The sequence below is a fragment of the Temnothorax nylanderi genome, unplaced genomic scaffold (assembly GCF_030848795.1).
Source record: "Temnothorax nylanderi isolate EJ_2023f unplaced genomic scaffold, tnyl_v1.0 TNYL_tig0486_pilon, whole genome shotgun sequence".
In the NCBI taxonomy this organism is placed as follows: Eukaryota; Metazoa; Arthropoda; class Insecta; order Hymenoptera; family Formicidae; genus Temnothorax; species Temnothorax nylanderi.
Window position 1 is genome coordinate 121,743 of NW_027249548.1, and position 14,958 is coordinate 136,700.

Consider the following 14,958-nt stretch of genomic DNA (forward strand, 5'->3'; position numbering starts at 1 on the left):
AAAGCATATGGTATAAAATAATTTCAATATTCAAATTATTGTAATAATAATAAAAAAAAATCAATTATTTACATTTTCTTCTGTGTGTGTATGTGTGATGTTATTGACAATAGTTTCTTTGTACGTTTACATTTCTTTTGCAGATTTTTTACACGCTTAATTTTCACAAGTGTGATGTCAAATACAAACAAGATTTTTGTTTATCTGTTATAAGCGTTATTTCGAATGCAAGATTTTAATAATCAAACGTTTTTAATAATCAAATATTTTCAAACTGCAAACGAGGGTCAAGCAATATCATCTACAGCATATAGCCTTAAAATACTATGATCTTTTCTAGCATCACTAGCGTATAATTTGTCCGCCGACATTACGAATTTCTTCTGCAGCAACACATAAAATGTTGAACAGTTTTCTCGAATGGTTGTAACAACGTCTGTATGTCCTTGCATTATTAATTCGTTAAGGTATTGCTCACATTCTCATTCTAAAATAATAATTCTATTAAAAAATGTTTATTCTTCTTTAAAGAAAATGCTGTCTCAAATGTTCTTCTTTCAAAAAATTTTGACAGACTTGGAAGAAAGAGTTTATATATAGAGACATAAACTTATCTTAACTTTTAAAATATATTTTAAATTTCTTTAATGCATTTAATGCGCGTGTGAGTATGCAAATGCAATTTGTTTTTCTAAATATAATAAATATTATTTTTTAAAAGCTTAATGACAATAATAATATAATCAACGGCAAGACGCTTGTGTGTGATAAAAAATTTACAACATAAAAATACACAAATATATATAATTAAATGTAAAATATGTCTGTTTAATTAATAATATTTACGATGTTTAGAAATACAAATTGGATTTTCATATTCACACGCGCGTGGCCGGGGCGTATTAAAAAAAGAGGTGTGGCCTCGGAGGGTTAATGACCGCTGTTACACGTCGGGTTTAATAACATCGGTAGTTCTTAGGCTGGCAAATCACAGCTATTCACTTCTTCTGAAGAATGAGTGTGATTGGCTAGTCTAAGAACTACCGATGTTATTAAACCCGATTAACGGCGCCGTGTAACAGCGGTCACTGATGCAAGGGCATGCAGACGTTGTTACAACCGTTCAAGAAAACTGTTCAATATTTTATGTGATTGTTGCAGAAGAAATTCGTAATGTCGGCGAATAAATTATATGCTAGTGCTTCTAGAGAAGATCGTAGTATTTTAAGACTACATGCTGTGGATGATATTGCTGGTCACTTGTTTGCAGATTGAAAATGTTAAACGTTTGATTATTATCAAAATCTTGCATTTGAGAAGTCACGCTTATAACAGATAAATAAAAATCTTATCTGTATTTGACATCACACTTGTGAAAGTTAAGAGTGTAAAAGAAATCTGCAAAAAAATGTAAATGTGCAAAAAAACTTGTCAATAATATCACACACACACGCACACACAGTAGAAAATGTAAATAATTGATTTCTTTATTATTACAATAATTTGAATATTGAATTATTTTGTACCATATGCTTTCTCACACTTATATGTATGTAATTAATAACAATATGTTAATGACAAATAATAAATTACAAGGGCGTATTCTGGTTTGAAAGATCTTAAGGACGTTCTCCGGAAAATCGATTTTCTCTAGATTTTCTTGAAACTGTGAATATACGTTAATTTAGGTGTGCTTTATGCGTGGTATAAATTTCAGTACCTACCTCTTGCGGTATTAAAAATCGAGATACTGAGCTTCAAAGTTTCAACTTTTAACATGGAATTCCTATTTCGAGCTATTGTGAAACAGACATTATAATAAATTGTGAAAAAAGTTTTCTCTAAATGTTTTTGAAAAACTAGTATATGATGCTCCATAAAAATAGAAATAATATGCGATAAGTGTCAACCCTTGCGGTACTTGTTTTCGAGAAATATTTGTGTAAAGTACGCGATTTGATGAATTTTTCGCTCGGTTCAGAATGACAGAAGAGAAGAGGCGTCAGTTACTTGGCAACGCCGCATGAGTTCTCACGCGTGAAGTTAACTTCTTATTTTTTAGATGTTATATGTAATATTTTGTATATAAACAATTAACTTCAGTAAAATGAATTTTTCTTTTTAAGCATGAATACAAGTTGAGCACGACTGGAGCCGGAGAAGGTCTTTAAAAATAAGTATTTTTCAGGAATTTTTTATAGGGGAACGAAGAAAGCGAATAACGTTAAACTTTGCATGTTTTTTTGATCTTATTTTAAGAATATATTTTTATTTTTTAAGTAAGAAAAATGTTCTTCTTTTCTATGTTATATCTTGATCACTAAAAGACGTAAATGAGAGACGAAGTAAATAATTCTAGCTGTTCTAGGTATCAGAAACATAAAAACCAAAAACTTTCTTATTCAAAATAAGTGATGGCTATCGTCTGAACTAGAATAAACATTGTTTATTAGTTCTTTCTTTTAATAAAATACTAATAAAATTTTGAAAAAAGTTATAATATTTTTAACAAAAAAGCCGCCTAGAATGGAAATATTGGTTTAGTTCTAGTTCAGACGATAGCCACATATACTTCTTCTGAATAAGAAAATTTTAGCTTTTTGCGTTTCAGATACCTAGAACAGTTAGAATTATTTACACCGTCTGTCGTTTATACCTTCTAATGACCAGAATACCTATAATATAGAAAGGAAAAGCATTTTTGTTACTTAAAAAATAAAAATAAAATTTTAAAATAAGGTGAAGAGAACATGCAAAGTTTAACGTTATTCACTTTCTTCGTTTCCCTATAAAAAATTCCTGAAAAATATCTGTTTAATGCACAGGCTGGCACAGCCTTATCAGAAGGCTCGCACGCCAAGGCGGAATGTCAGTCACAAACTTTGCAGTTGAAACTCAAGGTTTTATTAAAGAACTGAGGCGAGATGTTCGGCGCGTTACAGGCTCGAACACGGTTGCGATCATCCGTACCCGACAGCTTAGTGTGATAGCTGTGTATCGCTCGGGATTCGGTAGCGAACTCTGCCCTAGCGCGGTACGCGAGAGCGGATGAGCAGGTTTCGACGATCACGCAGGAGGTGCGTGATCAAGAACGGCGAACTATTGGATCGGTGTATTGAAACGAGGCGCGGTACGCGTGGCTTTAAGAAGCTTCAACACAATAATAAGCGAAATAATAATAAGCGGTCGCGATCCGCTGGGTAGAAATTGTGTACCCGGCGATTCCCGAACAATATCTATTTTGAAGATCTTTTAAATCAGAATACCCCCGTTAATAATTTTTTACATTCTCGTCCTGACGGAAGAGATTTTACCACTTCTCAATATAAATATAAATTTATCTTGTCATGGTTTCATTCGATTATTCGGGCGTTTTTATATTTGTGATTCAATTTAGATTATTGTTTATTTTGTTTATATTATTAGGAGAATGTTTTAGTCTAGACTATAATGTTTAATGTTTTAGTAGGGGAGACCGGGGCTAAAAAGTCTACGGGGTATATACGTCTAATCAAATATCTCGGAACCTGTATATTGTGCGAACTCGCTATTAACATTGTAAACGCTACTTATGGTACCCATGTGACCAACGGAGTTTCGGCAGGTTACCTGCCGTGATATGATTTTTACGAGGGCAAACGTGTTTTCGGAAGGTGAAAGTGAAATTTTCTGCGCGTGGAAATTTTGTAATATCTGCAATAATATTTGCTCTCCAAATCTCGAGGTACGTGATTATAAAGAGTAATGCATGCTGAACACGAATCCAGTGTAGTTTTTTCATTATTGTTGATGTCTAATATTTCATGGGCGATCAAACCTGAAACTTGTGCTTGGGGCTAATCAGTCTACAAGCACCCGGGGCTAATCGGGCTAATCTCGTCATTGTGGCGCGCCGGGCGCACGACTTCAGCTCACGGTGATTTCAAGTTAGGTTTCCCTCGAGCGTGATTCTGTCTTCCCTTGCACGTGCGTCAGTTTGTGTAAGAGAGAAATGGTACGCACGTATCGTCGCAAAACGGGTGTTTTGGCCGACCGAAAAGATGGCGGACCGTCGTTTTCGAGATCGCTCGCGCTCACGGCACGTCGGCGAGGTACGGCGAGGCACGGCACGGCTCTGAGATCCCGCGATTTCCGCGCGAGAGTTGACATGCTGCGCGCGCGGTAGATCGTCCCGACTCCCGGCCGCGGTAAATCGTCGTTGTTGGTCGTTGTCGTTGTGTCAGTGACAGTCGCGCGTGCGACCGCATCGTCCAGCGTTCGCCGCATCGTCTCGGCGTCATTGTCGCCGCCGTTGTAGTGGTGGTGGTGTCGGTGGTGGTCATCGTCGTCGTCGTCGTCGTCGTCGTCGTCGTCGTCGTCGTCGTCGTCGTCGTCGGCGGCGCGTCGAGGAATCGGCGCGAGGACGCCGTCGAGTCGGTAAAATGGTCGCGCTCCACCGCGAGCTTTTCTAACACCCCTGTCGCTATTTATCGCTCCCCCGCGAGAAACGCGGCTTGGTTAGGTTGCTCGAGGGTCCGCGCTGATCCTATGGCACCGGAACGCCTTCACGCGTGTTCCCCGTGGTTGCCCGCGTTGACAATGTGACGTGCCGTTGGGGAGTTTACGATTTGGTTAACCTCTGTATTCACGTGCCTGAATTGTTTTATGGAATAGGTAAAACAATTATTTTTTAATAATGTTTCGCATAAAAATTTTAAATAAATTTTTATATTTTTCTCTTAAAAAACAATTATTAAAATGTATCCTATCATTTTTCAGGATTAGATGTACGTATATGTATTGAAAATGCAGTGTGACCGATTAGCCCCGGGGGGGGACCGATTAGCCCCGGCATTTTTGAGATTTCAATTTTTCCACCGTTGTCGTTTTTGCTCTATACCGGTTAAACAAAGCGACGTAGATAAAAATTTCCTTAATAAATTTTGTAGCTAAAGGTTCACTCTTTACAGTGGTATACCACATTTAACTAAAATTATTTATTTTGTTGTTAAAAATCGGCACCGAAAAAAACCAGACTGTTTAGCCCCGGTCTCCCCTATGTTTAATTTAAACATTATCATGTTTTGATATTTATCTTCTTCTTTTATATTTATAGTAATCCGTTCCGAAGAAGACTAATTATAAGTACAGTCGAAATGTTACCCATGTGTATTGTTTATTTAATAAAGTGTTTATATTTTTATCCAATATCCTTCTGTTGTTGCTCGTAATTTGGCCGCTTGAACATGCACAGGTAAAATAAATTTAATAAGAGTAAAAGGAACATTATAAACTACCATTTTTTTCTCTCAATATAGTTAATAATATAATTATTGGTATGCATTTAAATATTAAATTTAAATATTATTGTGGCAGTCGTCGTCAGCCACCAGGAAGTCGTGGAGAATACGATGCACTTTACGACGCGATAACAAGGTTGGAAAGATCGATACAATCTGTCAAATCTTAGATACTCCGATTTGTTTGACAGGACTTCGTGTCTCCTAGCAACCGAGTTTTTCAAAAAGTCGCCCATAGATGGATGTCGTAACTCGTATTTCAAATTCAGTCACGATGTGGATATAAAGGCGACCGTTTTCGAAGAAATTCGGCGATTCGGCGAATTGTCCTGAGGTTTACCAAAAGGATCAAAACGCCTCAAATTTTTGATAACAAAGATCCGCCTCGTTTCTACGAGGAAGGGATCACCAAGAGGCGCAAGACTCGCCCTCTTCCTCTTGATCAGATCTTCGCGGTCAAGAGGAAGGAGATTGCGCCAGCCGCAGCCCCAGGCGCTAGACGCCCTGTGGAAGGCGCTCAGCCGCTTCCTCCAGGCGCTAGCCGCCTAGCTTCCGGCGCAGGACGCCTGGCTCACGACTCCAAGCCGTTGTCTGCCGGCGCAAGGCGCCCTGCTCCCGGCGCCGGTCGCCCAGTCTCCGGCACTCCGCCGACTCCAGGCGCTAGCCGCTCCTCGTCGACTCCTGGCGCAAGTCGTTCGACTTTTCGGTCTTTGCCATCTCTCAGCGCCAGTCGCTCTCCGTCTCCCGGCGCCAGTCGCCCGTCCTCAACGACGACTCCCAGCACTGGTCGTCCTAACCCTGGGTCGCCGATCCTCGGCGCTAGTCGCCCGACTCCTGTGGCCACAACACCACCGAGTAGAAAGAGGCCCTTCGAGATAGGGACGTCAACGCCGGATACAGGAGGGGTTACTCCACCGAATCCGTGGGTCGTACCACTTCTAATCTCTCCGCCTCCGCTTTCACCTATAGGGAGATCCACCGAGGGGACGCAGACGGTTCAACAGGAGAAGCAGAATTCTACTACGCAGACGGCTCAGAGAAAGAGGCAAGATTCTTCAACGCAGACGGAGACTCCAGAATCCAGACAAGCGGTGAGGAAAGAAGCAGCGACGCAGACCAAGCAACGTGGAGGACGAGGGCAGCAAAGAAGACCAATTTTGTTAAGCAAGAAATAATTTAATAAATGTTGTAAAATGTTAAAATAAAATGAGTTAAATGAAATAAACAACAACAAAAAAAATAAATAAGAAAGATCTTAGCGATTATTTATCGGGACGACGTTTCGTCCAAATTGGTGACCCCGACGTGATCGCTAAGATACAGAAATGGAAGGTGACGGCAGAGTCATATTCAACGATGAGAACCAAGTCGGAAGAGTGTCGGTCAGAATACCGCCCTTTTGGAACGATGAACCAGAGTTATGATTCGCCCAGCTTGAAGGGCAGTTTATTCTCAGTGGAATTACTACAGATACAACGAAATACTCGTGCGCCATTGCGCAGCTGGATTCCCGGCAAATCAAAGAGATCAAGGATATTATTACGCAGCCTCCTCAGGAAAATAAATATGAGGCAGTCAAGAGGGCGTTGATCCAAAGATTAACAGTCTCACAGGAGCAACGAACTCGTCAACTTCTAGAATTAGAAGAGATTGGAGACCGGAAGCCGTCCCAATTTCTTCGGCATCTCCGAACTCTTGCCGGAAGCAATGTTCCAGATTCACTCTTACGAACTCTCTGGCTTGGAAGGCTCCCGACGCAGATGCAAATGGTTCTTGCAACCCGAATCGACAATCCGCTAAACGATGTGGCAGAGCAGGCAGACCGCATACATGAAATGTCGAGTAAAGCCGTGAGAGCTGCCACATCAACTGGTGGTTTTTTTTTAAACGCTAGAAGAGCAAATTTTGGCTTTGACCAAACAGGTCGTCGCTCACGACGCGTCTCTCTAGAGATAGATCAAAGAAGAAATTCGATGCAAAAAGAGATCGAAGCCGAAGCCAAAGTAGAAGTCAGTCGAAATCGAAAGATTATAATGAAAAAAATTGCTTCTACCATAATCGTTTTGGTGACAAGGCAAAGAAGTGCACGCAACCGTGCGCTTTCAAGATGGAAAAAGATCAGAGCAGTCACTGATGGCGGCCAGTGAATCAGCCCCAAAGCCCCGCCGCCTCTTCGTAACTTGCCAGGTAATAAAAAGGCGTTTTCTTATAGATACCGGATCTGATGTGAACGCATTTCCAAGGTCAGGACTTGTCAAACCTACAAATTACGAATTGTTCGCAGCAAACGGTTCAACAATTGCGACATACGGATGGGTCACTCTTCAGCCAGAGTTCGGATTGCGACGTGCATTTCCTTGGAGGTTCGTGTTGCCAACGTCTCTTAACCAATCATAGGAGCAGACTTCCTAGCTTACTATCATTTACTGCCAGACTTGCAGAAGAGAATCCTGTTGGATGGCAAAACACAAATCCATGCTAAAGGATCAGCTGGCTCAGAAACGATAGAATCGTTGAAAGTCCTTGCCATAGAGAATAAATACCATAAAATCCTGGCGGAATTCCCAGGGCTCATTAGAGATGAGACTCCTGAGGGAGACTCCTGGTGCTCGAGTTGCAAAACATTCAACAGAGCACTACATTAAAACAACTCCAGGACCTCCAGTTACTTGTCGACCACGAAGACTGGCTCCCGATAAACTCAAGGCAGCAAAAGCTGAGTTTAATCTCCTGCTTCAGGAAGGAATTATTCGTGTTTCAAAAAGCAGCTGGTCTTCGCCTCTACATATGGTTCCCAAGAAGGGGGGCGCATGGAGACCTTGTGGGGATTACAGAGGAGTAAATAGTAGACAACGGCCCCAATTCGTTAACAGCGAGATGAAAGCAATAACAGATAAGCTCGGAATAAGGCATCAGCGGACGGTGAAATACACCCTCGAACAAAATGGTTCTGCGGAAAGAGACAATTGCACCCTAAAGGAAGCAGGGCGCACACTTATGCTTGACGGTGGGTTTAGTGCAATATTTTGGGCGGAAGCTATAAACACAGCTGTCAGCGTGATGAATCGCACTGGGACGAGCAGCGTCAAAGGAGCCACGCCATGGGAACTCTGGTTTCAACGGAAACCGGAAATAAAACATCTACATGTTTTTGGTGAAGAGGTCTACGTCCACGTGCCGAAAGAGAAACGTCGAGCATTGGACACTAAAGCGAAAAAGGGATACTTTGTTGGATATGGCGACGAGACTAAAGGATTTCGCGTATGATTTCCCGACAACAACAAAATCGAGACGGTAAGGGATGTTGCTTTCTTAGGAAGAATTAATCGGATTGTTGCACCTGGAAAACGTGAAGATAACAAGATATGGTTCAACGAAAAACGAAATCTGATCGAAAATGAGGACTCCGACTCCGAAACCAAATCGACGATAAGCGACGAGGAATTGGAACCCGAGATACAAAGGAATGAAGATGCATCTGAATCAGATGTCGAGCCTGTCGAATCTGAGGACGCAGTGGGAGAAGTAAACCCCGACAACGATCAAGATCAACCACCGGACAGAGGATATCAACTCAGGGACAGAACGACTCTAAAAGCACCAACAAGATATCAACTTGCCAACGTGAATAATCCTTTCCTAGCCACGAGCCAAAAACCTCTCTCCTATCAAGAAGCTATCAGGAGCGAAGAAGCAGCGAAATGGCGGGCAGCAATAAACGAGGAGATCGAATCACTGACGAAGAACCAAGTGTGGGAGCTTGTAGAAGCGCCAAAGGATTCAAGAGTCATAGATTGCAAATGGACGTATAAGCTAAAGAAGGATACCAACGGCAACGTCCGACGATACAAAGCGAGACTAGTCGCGCGTGGATTCAAGCAGCGGGAGGGAATCGACTACCAAGAAACCTTCAGCCCCGTAGTTCGATTCAATTCGATCCGAGCTACCCTCGCCGTGGCTTCATCCGAGCACATGCAGTTAAAGCAATTCGATGTAAAAACTGCCTTCCTTTACGGTGACATCGAGGAAACAATTTACATGGAGCAACCGGAAGGATACAAAGACGGAAGTGGAAGAATCTGCAGGCTGAAACGCAGTTTGTATGGACTGAAGCAGGCTTCGCGCAATTGGAACAAGCGCTTTACTAAATTTTTGAAAAAGTTCAAGTTGAAGGCAACAAGCGCAGACCCGTGTGTATTCACAAGCCAGGACCAAAGACTGATTTTGGCAATCTACATAGACGACGGACTGATTGCAGCGAGGGATGAATCTTTGATCGACAAACTTCTTAGCGAGCTTAAGGACGTTCCCCGGTTCTTATACTAGAGAAAATCGATTTTCTTGAAACTGTGAATATACGTTAATTTAGGTGTGCTTTATGCGTGGTATAAATTTCAGTACCTCTTCCGGTATAAAAAATAAAGATACTGAGCCTCAAAGTTTCAAAAAAAAATTTTAAATTTAATTTTTTTTTAGTTTTGGCATTTTTTCCTTATAGAACTCGACGAGAGGAGCAACTTTGGTCCTCTTGGCCAACCTCGTATCTCTTACCGTTTGGCCTGGAAAATTTTTTCATTAGTAAAAGTTGAAACTTTGAGGCTCAGTATCTTTATTTTTTATACCGGAAGAGGTACTGAAATTTATACCACGCATAAAGCACACCTAAATTAACGTATATTCACAGTTTTAAGAAAATCTAAAGAAAATCGATTTTCTCTAGTATAAGGACCGGAGAACGTCCTTAAAAAGGAGTTCGAAATAACGTACAACGAGGCAAATCTTTTCTTGGGCATGCATATCGAACGAGAAATCGACGGATCAATCTTTCTACATCAGGAAACATATGCAAAAAGGATACTAGAACGATTCAAAATGGAAGACGCAAATCCAGTAGCGATTCCAGCAGATCCACACCAAGAACTGTACTCACCGGTGCAAGCGGGAGACCAAAATGATGTCACAACAGCATCGTATCGTAAAGCAGTAGGAAGCCTCAAGTATTTGGCTGTGGCAACAAGGCCAGATATTGCGTACGCGGTGAATCAAGTTAGCCGATACCTGGAGAAGCCTTTAACGATACATTGGAAAGCTGTCAAAAGGATTTTGAGGTATCTCAAAGGTACAACAAACTACGGACTTTAATTCAAATGCGGACAGAAGAAAGAATTACTAGCATATAGCGACGCAGATTACGCTGGAAACTTAGAAACACGGACATCAGCGACGGGGTACATTCTAAAACTCGCATCAAACACCATCTCATGGAACTCGCAGAGACAGCAGGTCGTCGCGCTATCCACTACGGACGCGGAGTACATGGCGGCATGTCAGACTGCGAAGGAGATTATGTGGATGAAAAGCCTCGTCAAAGAGCTTTTGAATGTCAAGGACGTTCCAACAACATTGATCATGGAATAAGTCTCATCAAGAATCCCGTATTCCATAAAAGGGTCAAACATATCGACGTTCGATTTCATTACGTGCGGGAACGATATGAAGAAAAACAGTACACATTGGAGTATGTTGCATCAAAGGAACAGCACGCGGATATTTTGACCAAGCCACTTCCACGACAGCAGTATCAACACCTTCGGGAGGCGCTGGGAGTCCATGCCAAACATCCTCTTGTAGAAGAAGACGAGAGAGGACGGGAATAGCAGCGGCAAAGCCAAAGCGGGAGTGTTAGGGATTATTGTCTTTGCCGACCAATCACAATCTCTCTAAGCAAGTCACCAACGCCACAAATTTACAGTTTAACAGTTTGGCACCCTGCCCGTTCACGTTCCCCTCTTTCCTCTCTTGCGTTTTCACATTCTCTTACATTCGACTGATTCGACGTTGTATTATGGCCTTTTCTCTAATTAAAACTCAAGTATTTCTCGTACATCCTTGTGTAATTGATTCGTAGTCACCTGCCCTTAACACTTTCCCGAGCAACTTTGCTAGCACATCCAAAACCAGAAGCAGAGTTGGCACTCACGACAGACGCATCTGATATAGCCATCGGTGTTGTAATCCAGCAACGAAATGGAGACGACTGGCAACCGTTGGTTTTTTTCAGCAAGAAACTGAATCCAGCTCAACAAAAATACAGTCCTTACGACAGAGAGCTTCTGGCAATTTATTTAGCCATCAGGCATTATCGCCATTTGCTTGAAGGAAGAGTGTTCACAGTTTACACTGATCATAAACCAATAATTTACGCTTTCCAGCAGGTTGCAGAACACAGCTCTCCAATCTCCAAGATAAGCGCGGCATCTCCAGTATATCGGGCAGTTTACCACCAACATTCAACATATCTCTAGAAAAGAGAATGTTGTCGCTGACGCTTTATCGAGAGTGGAAGAAATTCAAACTGCAGTCAATCTGGAAGATTTAGCAAGAGCACAAGAAGAGGACACCGAGGTACAGGATCTCCTGAAAGGGAACTCTTCGCTCAAGCTAGAGAAGGTTCCAATTCCTGGAACAAGTACTACTTTATTTTGCGACACATCTACGCCTTTTGCTCGTCCTTTTGTGACAAAGAAATTCAGAAAACAAGTTTTTCAATCCCTTCACAGTTTGTCACATCCAGGAACTAGAGCAACAGCAAAGCTAGTCGCACAGCGGTATGTTTGGCCACAAATTAAGGCGGATTGCCATAAGTGGACAAGAGCCTGCATCGCTTGCCAGAAGTCAAAAGTCCATAGGCACAATCGATCGCCGATCGGTGAATTTAATGGACCTTCCAGACGGTTTGAGCATGTTCACATAGATCTTGTAGGACCATTACCAATTTCTCGAGGTTTTAGGTACTGCCTCACGATGATCGATCGATTTACCAGGTGGCCAGAAGCAATACCGGTGGCAGATATTTCGGCTGAAACGATTGCTGAAAGTCTTTTCACGCATTGGATAGCAAGGTTTGGTACTCCAGCTCGAGTTACTACGGATCAAGGGAGGCAATTCGAGGCCGACTTGTTCCGACGACTCACTAGACTGACAGGCACCATGCATATTCACACGACGGCCTATCATCCTGCAGCTAACGGCATGGTTGAACGATTGCATCGTCAAATCAAGACGGTAATCAAGTGTCATGCAACAGAAGCCTGGACCGAAGTACTTCCTGTTATCATGATGGGTATCCGAGCGGCGTTCAAGGAAGATCTTCTCGCAACTCCTGCGGAACTCGTTTATGGCGAGACTATAAGACTACCCGGAGAATTTCTGCAAGAATCCTCTCAGACAAACGATAGAGTAATTTCTTGAAAAAACTTAGGCAGACGATGAGGAATTTACGGCCACAGCCAGTCAAGAGACACGGGTTGCCTGCAACGTTTCAGCATAAGAGCCTAGAAGATTCAAAATTTGTATTTCTCAGGCATGATGCACCAACACGAGCTCTTCAACCCTCTTTTGATGGCCCTTACGAAGTCCTCAGCAAAGGTGATAAAGTCTTTAAGTTACGAATCAACGGAAAGATCGTCCACGTAACGATAGACCGACTTAAACCTGCCTACATTTTGACAAAGAAAGAGGAATCTGGGAAACCACGTGAGACGCACGAGTGCGAACATAACGCTCCAGCTCCTTCGGAAGTCAAAACTCGAAGCGGCAGAGTATCTCGGCAGACTGTACGCTTTACATTGACTTAAAAACAACGAAGGGGGTAATGTGGCAGTCGTCGTCAGCCACCAGGAAGTCGTGGAGAATACGATGCACTTTACGACGCGATAACAAGGTTGGAAAGATCGATACAATCTGTCAAATCTCAGATACCCCGATTTGTTTGACAGGACTTCGTGTCTCCTAGCAACCGAGTTTTTCAAAAAGTCGCCCATAGATGGATGTCGTAACTCGTATTTCAAATTCAGTCACGATGTGGATATAAAGGCGATCGTTTTCGAAGAAATTCGGCGATTCGGCGATTTGTCCTGAGGTTTACCAAAAGGATCAAAACGCCTCGAATTTTTAATAACAAAGATCCGCCTCGTTCCTACGAGGAAGGGATCACCAAGAGGCGCAAGACTCGCCCTCTTCCTCTTGATCAGATCTTTGCGGTCAAGAGGAAGGAGGTTGCGCCAGTCGCAGCCCCAGGCGCTAGACGCCCTGTGGAAGGCGCTCAGCCGCTTCCTCCAGGCGCTAGCCGCCCAGCTTCCGGCGCAGGACGCCTGGCTCACGGCTCCAAGCCGTTGTCTGCCGGCGCAAGGCGCCCTGCTCCCGGCGCCGGTCGCCCAGTCTCCGGCACTCCGCCGACTCCAGGCGCTAGCCGCCCCTAGTCGACTCCTGGCGCAAGTCGCTCAACCTTTCGGTCTTTGCCATCTCTCAGCGCTAGTCGCTCTCCGTCTTCCGGCGCCAGTCGCACGTCCTCAACGACGACTCCCGGCACTGGTCGTCCTAACCTTGGGTCGCCGATCCTCGGCGCTAGTCGCCCGACTCCTGTGGCCACAACACCACCGAGTAGAAAGAGGCCCTTCGAGATAGGGACGTCAACGCCGGATACAGGAGGGGTTACTCCACCGAATCCGTGGGTCCTACCACCTCTAATCTCTCCGCCTCCGCTTTCACCTATAAGGAGATCCACCGAGGGGACGCAGGCGGTTCAACAGGAGAAGCAGAATTCTACTACGCAGACGGTTCAGAGAAAGAGGCAAGATTCTTCAACGCACACGGAGACTCCAGAATCCAGCCAAGCGGTGAGGAAAGAAGCAGCGACGCAGACCAAGCAACGTGGAGGACGAGGGCAGCAAAGAAGACAAATTTTGTTAAGCAAGAAATAATTTAATAAATGTTGTAAAATGTTAAAATAAAATGAGTTAAATGAAATAAACAACAACAAAAAAATAAATAAGAAAGATCTTAGCGATTATTTATCGGGACGACGTTTCGTCCAAATTATTATGCTAAAGTAAAAGGTTTTTAATGTAAGACTTTTTTAGATAGAAAAGCATATGTATAGAACGGTGATTTCTATACATTACATTTACGAATTTTAGTTTTTATGTTTATAAATATTTATTTAATTAATTATATTTGCAATCTTTATATATTTATAAATTTCAAATATATATACATACATATATATATATATATATTTATTTATTTATTTGTAAATATAAAAATTAAAATTTGTAAATATAAACGCAAATGTAACGTATAGCGCATCGTCGATTTGCCAACTCGAGACTCGGCACTCGGCGAGACACGAGACGCGATACCCGAAATGCGTGGCATCGTGGTATAGCCGGCGCGTGCTAAGCATCTACGTCACAGCTCAAGAGAGAAGGAGACAGCAGATCATATGTCTCCCTTCTCTCCTCGCTCGAAGCTTGCCGAGTGCCGAGCGTACACGGACAGAGGAGGGCCTTGCGCGACCAGTATATCCCCTCCATCTGAGTAGTTCGGACACGAACCATAGCACGGATACGAACCCATGTATCATTACCGAGCGTAACGACGTAGTTGACGTCCACTTCCTCAGAGGGCAGATTAGGACAGGCGTCCCCCGAAGCGGGATGGCCGCTCTCAGGTTTCTCTCTGCATAAAACCTATTAACTAACAAATGTTTAAATTAGTCTAACAATCATCTACAAACGACTAACAAACGATTCGTAAAAAAATGTTTTAGCAAAAAAAGCAATCAATCTCTCTCTCTCTCTCTCTCTCTCTCTCTCTCTCTCTCTCTCTCTCTCTCTCT

At 42.8% G+C, this 14,958-nt stretch overlaps 1 protein-coding gene across 2 annotated transcripts in view; it reads right to left on the bottom strand.

The window, feature by feature from the left end:
- The window catches only part of LOC139783289 (xanthine dehydrogenase-like), an 81,188-nt gene extending 66,293 nt beyond the window's left edge, over positions 1–14,895 (bottom strand). The window contains exon 1 of one of the 2 annotated variants that reach the window (XM_071722446.1): positions 14,693–14,894. In XM_071722446.1, coding sequence (XP_071578547.1) covers positions 14,693–14,703 — 11 coding nt within the window. In that variant the 5' untranslated portion in view covers positions 14,704–14,894. Of the gene's footprint in view, positions 1–14,692 lie in introns of both variants that reach the window. The other variant, XM_071722445.1, reaches the window with a different exon arrangement.
- Positions 14,896–14,958: the final 63 nt, after the last annotated feature.